The sequence below is a fragment of the Symsagittifera roscoffensis genome, chromosome 1 (genome assembly GCF_963678635.1).
Source record: "Symsagittifera roscoffensis chromosome 1, txSymRosc1.1, whole genome shotgun sequence".
NCBI lineage: Eukaryota > Metazoa > Xenacoelomorpha > Acoela > Convolutidae > Symsagittifera > Symsagittifera roscoffensis.
In genome coordinates this window covers 95,258,662-95,276,413 of record NC_087062.1, presented here as the reverse complement: position 1 = coordinate 95,276,413, position 17,752 = coordinate 95,258,662, and the positions used below count along the sequence as shown (strand labels likewise).

Genomic DNA, 17,752 nt, shown 5'->3' with positions numbered 1-17,752 from the left:
TATGAACGGATGTTCTAAGGTAATGAAATTCAGCTATGAATTTCAGCAGTTACTGACTGTTGATATATTTTTTTAATATTACTTACTTTCAACCATTGTTATTCATCATCGGCTGTTGGAAAATTAAATTCGTTTAAATAACTCATATCTTGTTGATCTCTCCCAGGAAACTTCCAATGGGCTCATGAAGGGTAGAGAAATCGCAAGAAAGGGATCCGAGTTGGAGCAAGCAGGTGTCGAGGAGCTGCGAGAAGAATTGGCCTGGAGCAAAGTTGAGGTTGCCAAACTCAAGGACGTAATCAATAGGGCCCAAAGAGACAATTTGTCCACTGAGGGTACGACAGCCGCTCCTTTGTCCACTGCAAACCAGTCCAAGGTATGTGCGATTTTCAAAAAGGATAGCGTTTTTTCAAATTAATGCCGTTTTTTTCTGTGTTTTGTGATAAAAGGACATGAACTAAAAACTAGAACGGTATGCAAATTCGACAGTCATAGTAAAATAGGCCAAATGGAAAACAAAAATGACTAGAAAAACGAAAAAAAGTCGTAGAAAGAATGTTCGAAAATTTTGAATTTTTTAAGTTTTTGATTCCTAAAATGGCGCTAAAAACCTCGAAAGCTAACTTTATTCGAGTAAAATTAAACTTTCAAGGCAAAATGTAAGCCTGCTAGGTTGCTTTTCGTGCTCGAAATGACACAGAAAATCAAAAACTTGCAACCGGTTTTTCTCGACACTTGCAGATTTTTTGAAATTTTCAAACATCATTCGAATCACGACTTGAAGGGCTTCAATATGATATATTACTCAACTCATTCAGATGATTATTTGTGGTACTTGATTTTGCGTGGAAAACAAAAAAAACTAGAAACACAACCGAATACAAAATTCCCCATTTTCAATGATCGGAAAAATTATTATAGGCGATGATTTGATGTTGGATACCGATGTAAGATAGCTTCTCAGTGGCGGTACCCACGCCCTGTACATTTTGCATGGCCCAAAAATCGTACAATCTCTGCCGCAAATGTCATCAAACGCAGCATCAACTCGTGTTTTTATACTGGAAACGGAGAAAGCCAGTCACCTGGTTCTCCCAAGACCTCTGGCACAATCAATGAGGTCCTGTTAATCAAAGCCGGCAAAGAAATTAACCCTGCGCCTGGGTTGTACACCTGCCTAACCTGTAATTTAAGAATAACGCAAGCACATAGATCGCTTCGTAGATCCTCGGAATGGTCTAGAGACTTTTACTGCCGAAACTGCCCATACTGCAAAAACAACCCACCTCCATCTCAAACTCCCCAATCTAAAACCCCAATAATCAATAAAACGCCTTAACCAAGAACAACTAAAGCGCGCCAACCAAGAATACCTGAAACGCCCCAACCAAGAACCCTCATAAAACCCCTTTCTAGCAACCAAACAACAACGAAGAATCCAACTTCAAAATGCTTCAACTAAACGCTAATGGCTTTCGCCCGAAGCTAGATAAAATAGTGTACTTCATGGATCAGTGGCAACCCTTCTCAACTAATATCTTTCAACCATTCAAGAAACCAACCTGAGCGGCTCTTCAGTCTGTAATGCTCCCCCAGGTTTCTCCTTAATTAACAAAAACAAAGACCCATCTCAAGGGAAAGGCGGCGGTTTAGCCTTCTTAATTAAAGACAATCTAGAGTTTCAACATCTAAAATTAGATTTAAATGACCAACATAATGAAAGCGTTGGAATTTAAATCAAGTCGGATGAATCCTACATCAAATTAATCTTAATTTACATTCCCCCTCACTCAAACTGCTCTTCGTAAAACGTATCATCAATCAGCTCACTTGAAAATATGGAGGACGCCATCATATTTGGCGATTTTTTTGCACACCTTTCACTCTGGTTCTCGAGCCTAACTGAAGATGTTAGAGGAACCAGTAGTACCAGAGAAATTGACTACTCCGTTTTTGTAAATGAGATTCTGTCCACCAGATTATGCAGCACCTGTCAAAGCTCACCAGACATCAGTGTAGCTAGCTCCTCCTTAGCCACGAATAACAATTGGACCACAGAGTCTTTGGTTAGGGTCAGATCATGAAGCAATTATATATGAACTCAATTGTGAAGTCGGGACAATGCTTCCATCCAACCGAACTTTCCTTAATTTCGAAAACGCACATTGGCCAAGCTTAAAGGAATCAACTGAATCTGCTTTCTCTAAATGTAAACCTCCCCAAACAGTGCCTCAAGCGGAAGCTACTTACCAAAAATTGTCTCAAAGGCTGCTAAATCTCTTTACCTCTGAAGCCGTCAAATTATCCAAACAAAAAGGCGAACTCCAATTCAACAAATCTAGCTATCATAAAATTTCCCAGGTGAAAAAGCAGATCAATGACGTTGTGAACAGACACAAATGTGAGAAATAGAATGAGTTCGTCAACACTCTTAACCATCGAGGTATTAGCCACAAACTCTGGAAGACTGTTAAATCTTTGTCTGGCAACAACACAGACCATACATCAAACCAACCAATACACTTCGTTAAGAATTCGGTTTAATGCCAAAACATGCGCCAGTCTGTTCGATCAACAATTCAATCCTCATCCAATATTGCCAACTAAAGCTAAACGCAGCACACTAAGGAAAACGAAAAAACTTAATCATGAAACATCCCACTTAATCCCACAGGTAGTCGAAAACGCAATCAAAGCAAGCAAGGAAAGAAAAGCTCAAATCCGTGACAATATTGCACCATTTCGTCTCCACCACCTTGGTCAGATGGGTCTTTCCAACTTAACAAATCTTATAAATATGTCTTTAAATTCATCAATCATACCGCAGAACTGGAAAAATATTTCCGATCCTTGAACCGGGAAAAACAAAACGGAGGCAAAACCTTAAAGGCCGATTGCACCCTTATCTCCAGGTGCAAAGCTGATTGAAAGATTTTTACTAAATGAATTTAATAAAATAAAACTAGCCGATCATCAACATGGCTTTAGGAAAAATAGATCCACGAGCACTGCTTTTAACTGTATTTTAACCAACATTAAATGGTCTTAACCAACCAAGACCGCCACACAGAACTCCATTGGTTGCTCTTGATCTTACCGCAGCTTTCGACACAGTGGATCCTTGTATCTTGTTGCAAGACATCGATTTTTTTTAACATATCCAAGAATACAAAAAGGCAAAAATGCGACCAATGGAAGAATGGGTTCCTCAAAGAGGAGTATTGTCGCGTTTATGCCTCTCCCATCAGCAAACAACATCAAATTTACCACCTATGCTGATGACATCGCCATTACTACCACATGTTCTGATCTCTCAAAATTAAAACCCACCATCCAACCATATTTAAAAGATCTCTACCTCTAGATGGAAAGTCGAAATCTCAAGTTTTCTTCAGACAAATCCACATTAACTGTCTCCACGACTTAGACCAAAGAGGTCAGACACAAAACTAACGTAGTCATGATTGAGAATGTAAAACCAACTAGCAAAAAACCCAAAATCCTGGGCGTAACTTTTGATAATCTCTTGTCTTTTACACACCACTTCAACAACATCATGAACAAACTGAAAACGAGGAATACCTTGCTGAAAAAACGTCTCGGTACTAACTGGGGTTGCAGTAAACAAACACCTTGTAATACTTGTAAAGCCATTGGGCTTAGTGTTCTCAATTATGTTGCTCCAGTCTGGTCGCCCTCGCTCAGCAAAACCAGATGGAATGACCTCTAGATTCAGCACAATACTGCTTTAAGAGTTGCAACTGGCTGCACTAAAATGAGCTCCATTGAGCATCTTCAGTGGTAAACCAAAATCTTGCTAGTCAAAACACAATGAAATGCTGTGCAAACATTTCTTAATTGGAGCTCACCAACCACACAGAGTTGACTGCCATACCACACACTCAAATTATAAATCCAGAAAAATGAAACAGAGTCTCGCTGAAAAAAAAAAACTATGAAATAAAACACCTCGAAGAAGATAAATTTATCTCACCATCAGACTAGAAGCTTGCTTCGAAAAAAATTCACTGGACGGAAGTTAATGACTATATAAACAGTAGCCCTGCAAAACTAACGGGCTCAACTATTCTCCAGTAGCACATGAAGAAACTCGCTTTTCTCGTCGTACTAGGTTCCTTCTTGCTTAACTGAGCTGCCGATATAGCACCCATCTCAACAGCCATTTATCGAAAATTGATAAAGACACCATTAACATCTGTCCTAACTGTTTTTATAGTCCTCATGACGTACCTCACCTTTTTAATTGTCCGACCAAACCAACAACACTAACAATAGACGATCTGTGACACCAACCTGTCGCAGTCGCTAACTGGCTTCAATTATAACATCTGGACAGAAGGGGTTTCGTAGGTACCACAGAAACAAAAACCAACTCACATTAGGAGTTTTTCTCGGTTCTCCGCACTAATTGAAAATTGCCCGCTAGAACCGGGCACGGGAGTTTCGCTCGGTTCTCCTTAACAAAACTGCTCCCCTAGAACGATACTTTACTCAGGATTGGAATAAGGGGCTTTCCTGCTCTTAGTGAAACCTGCGATTGCCACACTCACCGTTTGACAGACGAGAGTACGCAGCAAATCAATTTCCACAATTACGATTGTGGGTTACTGAAAATAATCGACGGAAGCGATTTGAGGTTGCAGATGAATCGATGCTTGTGAGCAGCTACTAACAGCAACATGATTTGATGTTGCTTTTATTTGGTCTCGTGAACGTTTTTGCTTTTTATTGTTTTCTCTGATAGGATTTTTGTTTTCAAATTAAACCACCCTATGGTTGTTAAGCAAACGAACAATCAAGCTCAGTGGCAGACGCATTGCTGGGATTAAAATGAGTGGCACGATATTTTAGTTTTGAAATTTTTGATTTTTCTCGACTTTTTTTATAGGCCAAGTAAGTATTTTTCTTGGCAATTCCTAAACTAAGGAAGTGAAACTATTGCGATGCAGCCAAATTTTGAGAAAACAATTACAAATTTAGTCCTTGGATATTTATTGCTGGCTTTCTTGTAATAATCTATGTAGTATGAAGGTCCAAATCTCTAAGGGCAAAAATTTGTTGTATTATCATCCCTATGTCAAAGTATTCTTAAACAATCTCAAAAACTCAAACTTACTGTTTTTTCTAGAAGGACAATCCATTGAATACTTCAACATCAGTGGACGCAATTTTTCTGGACAGGGAGAAGCTTCCTGCTGATCTAGACACAGAACAGGACTACTTTGACGTGGTGAGAGACAATGAGAGTCTAAAACTGAGGAACCGGAGACTCACCAGCGAAATGGAAAAGTTGAACACCACCAACAAGACACTGGTATATATAACATACTCATTTTTTGTACAACCGGATCGTATTCTACTTGTTTCCAACCTAACTTGCAAACTTGCATCGGCAATTTTTTAGCTCCTGAAGTCGCTTTATTCCTGGCAAGTGTTATTACGCTTGCGATTAGCCAGCGTTATTAAATCGAAATATAATATTTAATTTTTTTTATTGGGTTGCGACTTGTTTAACAGAATCACTTGGTGTCTTGGTTCATAATGAATACAAACTTCTAAACGTCTCCGACTCGCTTAGTCTGGAGACAACGAATACGTCTGGTACAGCAAAGGTCCTGGGTTCGAATCTGCCAGGACCTGTTGTTTTTCTGTTTACACAAGCAATGCTTGTATTATAGTATGAACTATCTTTTTTTCCCCAACCCAAGTCGCAAATAGTGTTGCGACGCAAATATTGTTGCGATAAAATGTGTCCATTTTGATCATTAACCAGCTATTAATTGCAGCCAATGCTAAGGATATTAACACAGACTTTTATTGTTGTTCCGAATTTCGTAACGAAAGTAACGGAATATTTATGCTCGGAGTGGTTTTTTCTTCAGAAAAATTTCGTTTTTTTAACTAGCCATTTTTGACGCGATTAGTGGCGTGTGGGGGGGATGATTTTTACAAAAAATTTCAAATTATAAAAACAAAATTTCTTTTTATTTTCATTACATTTATTTTTTTCATGCTATTATTGCTCCATAGAATACTCTATAAATTGAGGCATGTTAGTTGGTATTTTCTTGTTAATTGACTGGTACTGCTAATGCGTCATAATTGGCATGCGTCCCTTAAGAAATTTTGAAGACTCAAAGTTTTAGTCATTCAGTTTTTCCCAGTAGCGTTATCGGTCATATTTTTGTTTTTGCTTGTGTATGCGAAGTGCTGAAAATGTTGAAAAAAATTGTCGGCTTATTATGTCTGCTTATGTATTATCGACTTAGTTACTACACCTTCGGTTTTTTTTTGCTGTATGCAGTTTTCGTTGTCATTGCTTTGTTGTTTTCATTTACTGCTGCAATTTGTAATTCTACTAGCCTTGACTTCGTATATTTTCCTTTTTATTGTCCATTTTTTTGCCCACTAATAAGTTTTTCGGCTTACATGATTTCGGCTTATAGTTTGTCGGTTTTCTCAACCATTTTGTGTCGTTCGGGGCAACCATACTTTGTATGCTTTCCTCTGGATTGCACCAAAAGTTAGAAATTTCACAGTAGAATTTATAGTTCAAAGTTTTTCATGACAACAATTTCATTTTTGCTCAAATTTTTTTTTGAATTTTCGTTAAACGCCGTCGAATGTGTTTCTGGACATGTTTTCCGCAAATCGAATATCATTCCAGATAACATTTTAAGGTTTTTTTGGTTTTGGTTTCTTCGAACATTTTTTTTTTTTTTGGATTTAGTGGCTCTTTTTTCCGTGTCTGCTAGCTTGCAATGCTATTTTTGTGGTAACGCAAGTAATGCGAAGATCAGCTTTGCCACTGTGTTTTATTTTGTTATATCGACCGTGGCCCAGATGAGAGTAAATGAGGTGCATAATCTTAAGGTAGGAGATTAGATTTTGGCCGATGGCGGCAAAAGTTTTTAAACAAGCAAGCTTGCGAGCGTAGTGTATAAGTACGAATCTCCATTTTTTCTAATCTAAGGGGTAAATAAAAAGTGTTCAGTAAAAGTGTTATTTTATTCGGTGGCACTTGCTATCATCACGATCTGTGGTATTGGATATTTCATAACACTTGTTCTTTGCTTTGGTTTTAACTTGTGTTTGTGATTTATTAATCGTCCGAATTAGTGCGTGAGACTCATAATCTCTAGGTCGCAGGTCGAAACTTTATCGAGTTTTTAGCTATTCGAGGCTTATTTCTATTTTTTCTCTTTGCTTTTTATGGAGCTGTTTTTTATCGTCTTCTCGCTATTATTTGCGAAGAGCAGCTTTGCCTCTCTGTATAATAAATTGGTAGAATTTTTACTGCATAAAATTGACAATTAATTAGCGTCCGCAGTTGCATTATTGGTGGCTGGTGTTTGTATAATTTCAACCATTGCGCAGATGCAAGGAATGAGGATCGTATTTTCCAGGTCGGAGGTTGGGTTCCCTGATAAGTCAAAAGCTCTGTTTTTCTAGTTTGCACTTTCTTTTTTTATTACTGTTTGCTCAGTATCTGCTTGATGAGTTTTGTTTTTGTTACGGCCATTGAAAATGGGAGAAACTTTATATTCAGGTGTGTTTTGGTTCGGGTGTGTTTCAGTTTGTATTCGGGTGTGTTTAGCGTGTGCACTACTTCATAACTCAAGTTTAAGGTAAAACGTAAAAAAAAAAAACGTGTATGTCTTGATAACAAAAACGCTAATTTCTTCTTCGTTTTCTTGTTCAAATGTACGGATAACATTCGTTTCGTACTGCGTTAATTCGTATGTACCGTCTATTTGATTTACTGATGTTTTGCAAAACCTCGCGAAATGACCTCGGCAACTACAGTTCTTACAAATTATGTTCTTTGCTTTACAGTAATTCCTGTGATTTGGTGTCAGCGGGTTTCCACAGTTATGGCATTTGTCCAGCACCTGGTTGTTGACACCATTAACCGGTTCTCGTTTGACGTAACTTCCACGTTGACTTAAATTATTTGAACCTGAATTATTTGTTCGATTACCGTTAAGTAGATTGTTATCAAATCTTGGCAATCCTCAACTAACTCTCGTTTTCATGAGTTCACCCCTCTCTCGGACCGCAGCAAAATTTAACGCCTCCCCTGGACTCAACGTTTCCATGCACAGTTGCTTTTTTTCCATGCACAGTTGCAAAATCAGGTACCACAAATAGTTATCGGACTGGGTGGATTGATGTATCTTATTAAAACCATTTCAGTCGTGATTCGAACCACATTAAAAAATTTCCAAAACATTTTTCCTGTGTTGAGAAAAACCGGTTTGAAATTTTTGATTTTCGTCTAATTTCGAGCCACGAAAAACAGCGAGCAGGTTTGTTTATGCTTAAATTAGGCCATTTACAATAGCCTAATTATGCCAAAACTTAATTTTACTCGAACAAAATTAGTTTGGAGATTTTTGGGGCCTTTTTGCTAATCGAAAAACTTCTGCAATTTTTTTTTGAATATTTCGATTTTTTTTGTTTTTCTACTCATTTTTCTTCGAAAACTGTTGTCCGGTTTGCACATATTACTATGACTGCGGAATATACCTCAATTATAAACTTATATCAGATCTTTTTATCACACCACGAAGAAAAAGTTACACTAATTTTAAAAAGTTTTAGTACATTTTTAAAGACTATGGTCGGAACATTCTGTGCTACTTGCACGGTAACCGGCTTTCCTTGTTTAATTTTATGTTTAGATTTGTTTTCTAATTTCTTTGATTCCGATATTTTCCCTTTTTTCCAAGATGCTGTGCTGTTTTTTGTTGTTTCGCTATTGGTGCGGTGCGTAGTGTGATTGTACTCTGCCAAGTTTTTCTAACCTAAGTCGCAAATATTATTTTTCTACTTTTGATGGAACTTTTGCAGATTCAGCAGCATTGGAAATTTAATGTCATATACTGTGAATTTTGATTATTATTAAGATAAAAGAGTTGATGTTTTTTGACTCTATCAAATTAACCGAAAAAACTATATGCTTCATACAACAGTTTAATTTGAAAAACCGATTAACATTTTTTGAAAAATAACGTAATTGAGAATTTTTTCAAATGTAGAATTGATGAAAATTTTGGTTTTTTGCGTTCCAAATTATTCTATGCAAAGTTAGTGTGGTTGCCTTTATTTTATTATTTTCAAAATTATTGCATGCACGAGTTAGTGCTTTTTTTTGCATTTTGAAGCTCCCTTTTGCCGCTTTCTCGCTGTGTCTTGCGAAGTTGCCGCCTCGTCTCTGTGTTTACTTTTTTAGAATTTACTTACTTTTGACGTGTTTTATTGCTTAAGTGCTGCTTCGCTTCGGTGTTAACTGACGGCTAGTAATAGCTCGTTTAGCTTTGAGTTTGGACTAACGCAACTTTTCGGCCTGCTCAAAAATTTTACATTCGATTCGAATGCCGCATACTGCTAATAAAATATTGTATCGTACAAAATTTTTGAGTCAAATGAATAAGTGTCAATGCACATAGTGTAGACACATTGTTTTCGATTATTTTTTTTTTAGTTTTGTTTCAGAAAAAAAGTCTTGGAGTTTGTTCCCTCTCAAATTTAATTATTCGCTGTTTGACGTATATCTTTTTAAGTTCTATATATTAGCTTCGTCTCTGGGAAGGCAAAATCTACTATCAAATTGCAAAATTTTAAGGTCACGAAAAACAGGATCGACTTCTAGTTTCGAAAGTGGATTTTATTTTTCTAATTTTCCAGCGGAATAAAAAAATTACCTTGATTCAGTGGGTTAGTTTTAACGAAAAATTGTCTATCATAAATTGTTTTTGAAGTTTGAAGCGTTTCAAGAGTATACATTTTTCTTAAAAAATTAAATTGAAGTTTTTCAATCATATAGCCTTTTTTTCTGTTTCCTTGCGTTCATTGTCATTTTTCTCACTGTATGGTGGCCGTAATGCTTTTTTATTGTAAACTATTGTAACCGAGTCAAAATTTCTTTCAAACTTTTCACATCTTATTTCATGCGACTTAGATTAAGTCAAAGTTATGCAGAATTATCTTTCAATTTCAGCACTTGGATCTCAAAGGGATGAAAGAGTTGGAGAATAATGTAAAGAAACTGGAGTTGGAAAACGACAAACTGAGAGACAGATTGCGAGAATTGCCCATTATTAGTGCTGACACGATGATCAACGAATATCAAGTATGCATCAGAAAACACTGCCAACAGCAGCAAAGGCGGATTTAACCATCCCCCCACCCCCTCAGGGATTCGACCCCCCTTTTGGTATTATTTTATGACATCCATTTTAGGGTGACCAACCCTAAAATTTTTCTATATTTCTAAATATATATACTATATTTGAAGGGGAGCGCGCGAAAAGAAAAAAACGCAAATTTGACGTTTTTTTTTCAAAACTTGCTTGCGGCGCAAATTTTTGGTCATAATAGGGACTTGATAGTGTTCTGTGAGTGCTCGGAAAATCAACTTGATCGACCTAAAAAAAATTGTTCAAAACTGTTATTTGGAACTGTACAAAATCATTCACAAATCACGAAAGAGAATGATCTTCTTGAATTAGTTTTAGCATTTCTGTTTCAATGTTTTATTTAAACTTGCGAAGCTAGTGTATTAGTACGAACCTTCTTTTTTTCTAAGTCGCAAATATTAGTGCAGCACCTTTATGGTACAGCACCCCAATAATGGTGGGGCTTTTGTACAGCTGTTGGATAGCTTTGTCATTCGAATAGTAATAAGTTAACACAGTTGATGCATTTTTAATTCATCAAATGAACTGAAAAACGTGATTTGTTACAAACAACATAACAATAATGAAAACTCGATTTCAGAAAATTTCTAGCTCAATATATCTCGCAATTTTTTGAAATTCATAATTTATACATAAAGTGGCTTTTTGCTTTGCGATTTGTTACATGGAAAGTTAGTGTAGATGCCTTCAGTTTTTATATTCCAAATAATTACATGCAAAATTGAGTCTACTTGTATTTGGTGCCACTTTTGCGTGCTGAATCACATTGACAGGTTTGTAGCATATGTAGCTGCTTTAATTGTGAGTAGTGTTTGGCGGTTGTTAAGCTTGCGTGGATCAGTGGGGAGTGCGTGAGACACTAAATCTCTTGATTGCAGTAGGTGGCAGATTCGAATCCTACACGTAGCCGAGTTTTTGCTAATTCGAGGCTTTTTTGTACTTATTTCACTTGATATAGCTGCTTTTGGTCGTGTTCTCGCAAGTGTTTGCGAAGCACAGCTTCGCCTCTGTGTAGATTTTTGATCTGAAATCTTTCCCTAATAATGGTTTTTCCCAGGAACCCTCAAAGACTACAGATAGAGCTTCAAATAAAGAGCATCCGTCCCAGTCCAGCGGCTCGTCTCCACAGAACCGCACAACCTCCCCAACTGCTGATGCATCCCGGATCACGACAGCAAGAGGGACTACAGAGGGTAGCGATAGCCTGAAGACCCACCTGGACGAGTTGGCTCGGGAGAACCGGAGGCTGCGAGAGGAGGAGCGACAACGAAGACAGGAGATGAGAGCTATCAAAACTGATAATGCCGTAAGCGCTAGTTGCCCATTTTGGATAGCCTTTCTAATGTTTACAATCTGTTTTGTAACACCATCTTTTTTGTGTCATCCTATACTTAAAGTCTAGTTTTTTTGGATATTCAAGATCCGAGAATATCTAAGTGAATTATCCAAACTTTGCAAGAATGATTCCAATTTGAAATGATGAGAAAGAAAACAGAAAATCCTGTTGGAACCTTGTGTTTAGAATCTAAGGACAACCTTGACGTTCGAGGAGCAGAAAGACAACCAGATCGAACGACTGCAGGAAAAGAGCAACCAACTACAACAGGAGTGCAATGATATGGCACTGAAGTTGAAGAATATGCGTAAACAGCAGTTCGAAGGGGTTAGTTTCAAGTAAAAACATCATGCTAGCAAATCGGAAAACCTGATAGATTAGATATGAAATTGAATTCTGAATTTGCTACGTTGAGCCGAAGGTAATTGTTTAATCTTAAATAAGCTATGGGTGACTTGCAAGAGCTCGCTATGCAAATTTTAGGGTACGTATGAGGTTAGAACCGGTTACCATATGGATTCTAGAGAGCTTTACCGCCACTTGCGCCACAGTTCCATCCATTCGATTCATGTCTGTTTGTTTTGATATGTCTCACTTTGTTTTTTTTCTGGTTCTAGAACTCTAGTTCTGAGCCTCTTCTTAGTCAGATGGAGGAGTTGACAGTAAAGTGTCAGTTGCTGAAGACAGCCAACTGCAATTTACGAGAGGAAATAGAGGAACTCAAAGAGAATCTTCTAGAAAAGGCAAGTTCAATCTTTTTAATCCCACCTCTCCCCTGTGGTCTATGATGCCCCCTATGGAAACCTCCCCTCCCCTGTGGTACCTAATGAAGAATTTCCACCCCTATAAAGGACTAATTCGATTATTAAGCATATGCGAACTTTTTTACCGTGTGACGAAAGCCTCCAAGGGATGGGAAGAATAGTTGACGGCATCTTTGCGGCTAGACTTTGGTTTAAATTTTCAAATCCGTAGATGTTTTGGTAACATCAGGATTTATTACTTGTAAATCTAGCAGAACATTATAGAAACAGACGAGCATATGACCAATGACTCTGTTACAGCTGTGAAGTTTGGAAATAAGCGGTTCGTTCAGTGCGCTTTTCTCTAACGGTGTTGAGATCCGGTCATTATACGCATGTAATGCTGATATTCACCTTTAAACTTTCAGTGAATTGAAATGTCATACTTGAAAAATTTTACTCTTTCAAGCGACTGATTCGTCATCCTCTGATTGCCATTTTAATCTAGAAATTTATTCAAAATTTAAAAACCGATAATGCGTTTAGCTACAATATGGGATCCAGAAAAGGAATTTACAGCAGAATCTCTCAGAAAGTTTCTTAATAGTCTAGTAGAATTTGAGAGATATTTTTTAGCATTTAACATCGAGGAGGGTATTTTTCAGTTATGGCGCTATTGTTAATTGCATAACACGTCTTATCTTCTTCATTGTGTGAACTTCCTTGACTTCTTGATAGGACGAACTGCTGAAGGCGTACGAGGAGAGTCAGTTGATGCTGGACGAGATAGCGGCAGACACCAACTCTGGGGACATCATTGAGGACCTACAAGATCAAGTGGTCCAGTTCGAGACATGCAACTTCAGCCTCAAAGCAGAGAAGGAAGCCATGAATGATGCCATCAAAAAGATGGTGAGGAATCGATATGTATTTTTTATTGACTATGGGATTGTGATTACTAAATATATTAACAATTCAAATCGTAATCAAATCAGATATTTTCCGGTTAATTTTTGAGTTTTTTTGCATTTAATGTCATTTAAGAGAAAAAATTCAGCAATTGAAGTATTAAATGATAGTTTAGCTGTATTTCATTTTTGTTTCTTTTCGTTTTCTACTATAAAACTTTTTAAAGTATTAAAAATTATTTATTCGTGGTTACGGAAACAAGAAACTATACCTGAAAGATACAACTGTCCTATCTTTAACTCAACAAGTCTCACGTTAGCCACCAACAAAAAATTGTCAATCAATTTTTTAACTGAGCTTTTTTCTGCGTTTTAGGGTGATAAATTGACAGAACTCGGAGAATCTTCCTCAGTTGAGGTCCCTGTGGATCCCCAGTTCTCAGTTGTAGATGAGTTGAAGCTACTAATAAAAGACAATGAGGAACTGAGAGTACAGAACAAAAAGATGGACCGAGAGTTGAAGAATCTTAAAAACTTTGTGCGTTTAACAAATTTTGCAACTAATTAAATGCTTTTGAAAAAAAGTACCTCAATTGTTGCCTGCGTGTTCATTGTCAGCATTATCAATGTCGACTGTACTTTTCAGCCTAAGCCCCTGCTTACACGTTTTGTCACAACTGAAAATAGCTTTTAGCCTTAGACAATCTTTCCGCTTGAAGTTTTAGAAAGATTTCGAAATGCTGCGGTCAATTTTCTCGATTTCTTTTTGCATGAAGCTCACCAAATTATATTCAAACGCGAAGTTTAAATTTAATGAATTTTCTCAATTATTTCTAATAAGTAAATTCTATAACTGTTGCTCAATTCTATTGTAGAAACAAGTGTTGAGCTCTCAGGAGGAGTTGGATTCGGACCCTCTGCGGTTCCTGGAGAACAGCAATCAGCTGCGAAGAGAGAATAGGAAACTAAGGGAGCAGATACAGAAATCAGTGAGTCTTCTGGCCATTAAGTACTTTTTTCTTATCATATCTCTGGCAAACTTTGAATATTTTGCATGAAATCAGAAATACTTTTAAAAATAAAAAGAGCTTCAAGTTTAATCAGTTTTTTTTTCAAATTTTATAGACTTTTTGAAATTCCTGTGTTGGACGTTAGTTCGTAATCTCTGCGTCGTTCGTTCGGTTCCGGGAGAAGGAAAGTTTTTTTTTCAAAACGTGTTTTATCTTTTCTTTCCTTATTTCTTTGTTTTCCTTTTTTGGAACGACTTTGTGCTGTTTTATCGCTTGTGATCGCGAAGTCGCCTCTGTGTGAAAATTCAATAGCTTGTTGAGTTTTAGTCGGATGGTGCACCGGTCCCAATTGTAACAGCAGATGACGCAGTTGTTTCTCAATCCTCAGCTGATCTGGTTGTTGACAATGCTCAGCTGAAGGCAGAGCTGAAGATAGCCAAGGAGGCGCTCAGAGAGACCAATGTCAAACTTGCCGAATTGGTCAGTTTTTTTTTGAACTTTCGGAAATATACTTTACGTTGTTTGTTGTTATCAAATCACTTGACATTTCATATCTTGACTGAAATTCTCATTTTTTTCATGCATGTTCTCTCCAAGATTTTTGATTTCACGTGTTTTAGACTGCTGGTTCTGGTGACATCGACCTTCTTGTTCAGAAGACCGAAAAACTTCAAGCTGAAAATGAAGCTCTCAAAGATGAATCAAAGAAACTAAAACTTGAGAGCAGAGCCACTCAGGAGTTGCAGCTTCAACCTTCGGCTCAATTGGCGCTGGTCAAGTCGAATAACGAGAAGTTGAAAGAGCAGTTTGTCGATTTGAAGGCTGAGATCACACGACTTGGAACTGTAAATAAAGAAAAGGTTTGACTTGCTTGTTCGGCGTACTCGCCAAATTTTAGCAAATCTGAAAATTTTAACTGGCTATGTCACCGGATTTGTTTTTAGGACAAGGAAATTCTGGAACTCAAGTTAGAAGTGGCTTCTAACAAAGCAGACGCAAATCATACAAAGCCGAAAACTAAATTGTCCACTGAATCGAGAAAAGCAGATAATGATGTTGTTTATGTTGCTCTGCTGGAAGAAAACGCTAAACTGAAAGAAGCGAAAGCTAAACTAGAGGAAACGATCGCTTCTATAGAGGATGTGAGAATCATTGCAGTCATGCATGAGTAGTTTTTTTTACTCAACCCCCCCCCCCCCCGCACACACGCATACATACACGCACAACACTCATTTTCCCCCCTAGAGTATCGACGAGGTCATGTTTTATAATCAGTGGATGGATTACTGGTTCTTTTTTTTTGGGTCGGGTCTAAAAGAGTTAAAGGTATTTCTTCGCAGTGTAGTGATTGTGCAGGGTTTTTTGCAGTGGCGGGCGCAGAAACTTTTATAGGGGGGCGGTTTTTTGAAAATTTTTGTCAACCTTGTTTGTAGGTAGACCGATTTGATTTTCCGAGCTCTCCGAAAATACTATAAGGACAATTTAGTCTAAAAATTTTTGCGTCGCCGGCAAATTTCAGAAAACAACCGACTAGAAATGTCAGGCTATAACAACAGGCTACAAGAAAAATGATTTATTTTGCGTTTTTCGGGCGCGCGCGTTCATCCCTCAAATATAGTTATTTTGGCGCCTTTAGAAAATTTTTGAGGTTGGCTAGCTAAAACGGAGTATCCTGGGAGTATCCCGTCCGCTTTCAGAGTATCTTGGGAGTAAATAGCATCATCCGCTCGGAACCTTCCGTAAGCGTAAGTTCCGAACAGTTCAGTGTCTTAAAATTATACCAAAGTAGAAGACCCTTAGGAAAAATTGGCAAACTCAATCCCCCCTCCTCCTCGGCACACTACTGGTTGATTGGCTGGCGTCTTTCAGGCTATGGTAACTGAAACTCAAAGTGGTGCTCCATTATCTGGTTCGGCCTCTAAGCAGTCTCAATATGACCAATCGGCAAATAGAATTCAAGAGTTTTCGACTGCGAATGAGACACCGGTTGTTTCTGTCATCAGGGAAATCCTCTCCGGTGAGTTCTTATTTTCTCATTGTTCAAAGACTACGTTATAAAGTTAGATATAAAGTTTTCATTAATCAACTAGCACGTGAAACAAAAAGAATTAAAGAAGAGACTTTCACCTATTAAAGTTCAATCATGAAGGATCATACTTTTTAATGCAAGCGCACCAGCCAATTAGAACAGTAAGATGAATTTCGGTTTCAATTCAAACTGTTTTGCAAAATTTGGAACAAAGTTGTCACGAACGTTATGTTCACGCCGTAAAAGTTGAATTAACCGTCAGGTACTCAAAAGTTATACCGAAAATTTTATGCTAAATTAGCGATAATCCATCGATAAAAAAATTGATAATTTTTCCAGCGCTAAATTAGCGATAATTCATCGATAAAAAAATTGATAATTTTTCCAGCGCTAAATTAGCGATAATCCATCGATAAAAAAATTGATAATTTTTCCAGCGCTAAATTAGCGATAATTCATCGATGGCAATCGCTGTTTTTTTTTCACTTTTTTATCGCTAATTTTTATTGTGAGCTCAACCCGGGTATTGTTTTCAGAAGCGTCCGCGGACCTCGAAGGTGTCTCGCCGAATGACGCAGCAAGGGACTTAATGGAAGCCGCACAGCCTAAAATAGCAGATTTGATAGCAGAATGCGAAAAGTTGAAATTAGAAAACGAACAGCTGAATGAGGAAAAAGAAAAGTTTGACAAGCAGAAGGATTTCATGGTAAATTATTGCTGCAAAATGTATTCAGATAGAAAAATTGATGATGCAGTTGTGTGAATTCTTCTCACAAAGTTTTTGAAAAATGTTTTTCAGAGTCTACGTTTGTTTGACATTTTTGAAGTGCTTATTTTATACAGAAATGGTTGTCAAAAATAATACATGTATAGGTGGGGGGGGGGGGGGGGGGGGGGGTGGGAGAAAGGTCCAAAAGGGGAGGGGAAATAGTTCACAAGATCCGTTTTTTTTCAACAGCTTTTTTTTTAGTCCTATCTAGTTCCTAAAATCCAATCGAGTGACCTTAAAAAAATTTCCGGAGTTTGTCAGCTCCTTTTCTTGTGAAGATCCAAAACCCTTCCTGACTGGTTGATGCTCATTTGACCTCTGGGTCAATGATTTTTAGAAAGACGAGATTCTGAGTCTGCTGAGGGGGTTGGAAGGTCTGAAGGAAGTTGAGGGAGAGAATGAGAACCTTAAGGAAACTGTGAGACAGCAGAAGAGACAACTCAGACAGGCAGTCGCCCTCGCCCAACAGCAAAGCGAAACCATGGTAAAAAATATTTCATATTCACATTTGTGGAATTGGATGTTATGTTCCTGTAAATAATTCTCCTTTGTACTTTTTCGGTCACTTCTTCAAGGTCACTTGCAATCATTTTTTTTCACTGTTCGAAGTGCTGACATGTTCAATTTTATAGAAATTTAAGTTTAATTATCTGTTACTGTGTACTTTTTATAATATTAACATTTACATATAAAAGAAAAATAGCTACTAACTCGAATAAGACTATTTTTTAGTT

The 17,752-nt window shown here is 37.5% G+C and overlaps 2 protein-coding genes across 2 annotated transcripts in view; both read left to right on the top strand.

Annotated features, from left to right (window-relative positions):
• Positions 1 to 184: 184 nt before the first annotated feature.
• Positions 185 to 14,934, top strand: LOC134840994 (uncharacterized). Its single transcript, XM_063856835.1, has 11 exons — positions 185 to 376; positions 5,150 to 5,335; positions 10,025 to 10,156; positions 11,281 to 11,529; positions 11,746 to 11,886; positions 12,177 to 12,302; positions 13,041 to 13,214; positions 13,587 to 13,748; positions 14,086 to 14,199; positions 14,548 to 14,700; positions 14,818 to 14,934. Exons 1-11 carry the CDS (start codon positions 185 to 187, stop codon positions 14,932 to 14,934), a joined length of 1,746 nt encoding a protein of 581 aa, XP_063712905.1.
• Positions 14,935 to 16,092: 1,158 nt separating this feature from the next.
• The window catches only part of LOC134840978 (flagellar attachment zone protein 1-like), a 57,399-nt gene continuing 55,739 nt past the window's right edge, over positions 16,093 to 17,752 (top strand). The window contains exons 1-3 of the mRNA XM_063856834.1: positions 16,093 to 16,237; positions 16,786 to 16,955; positions 17,356 to 17,502. Of these exons, the coding sequence (XP_063712904.1) occupies positions 16,093 to 16,237; positions 16,786 to 16,955; positions 17,356 to 17,502 (462 nt within the window). The remainder of the gene's footprint in view (positions 16,238 to 16,785; positions 16,956 to 17,355; positions 17,503 to 17,752) is intronic.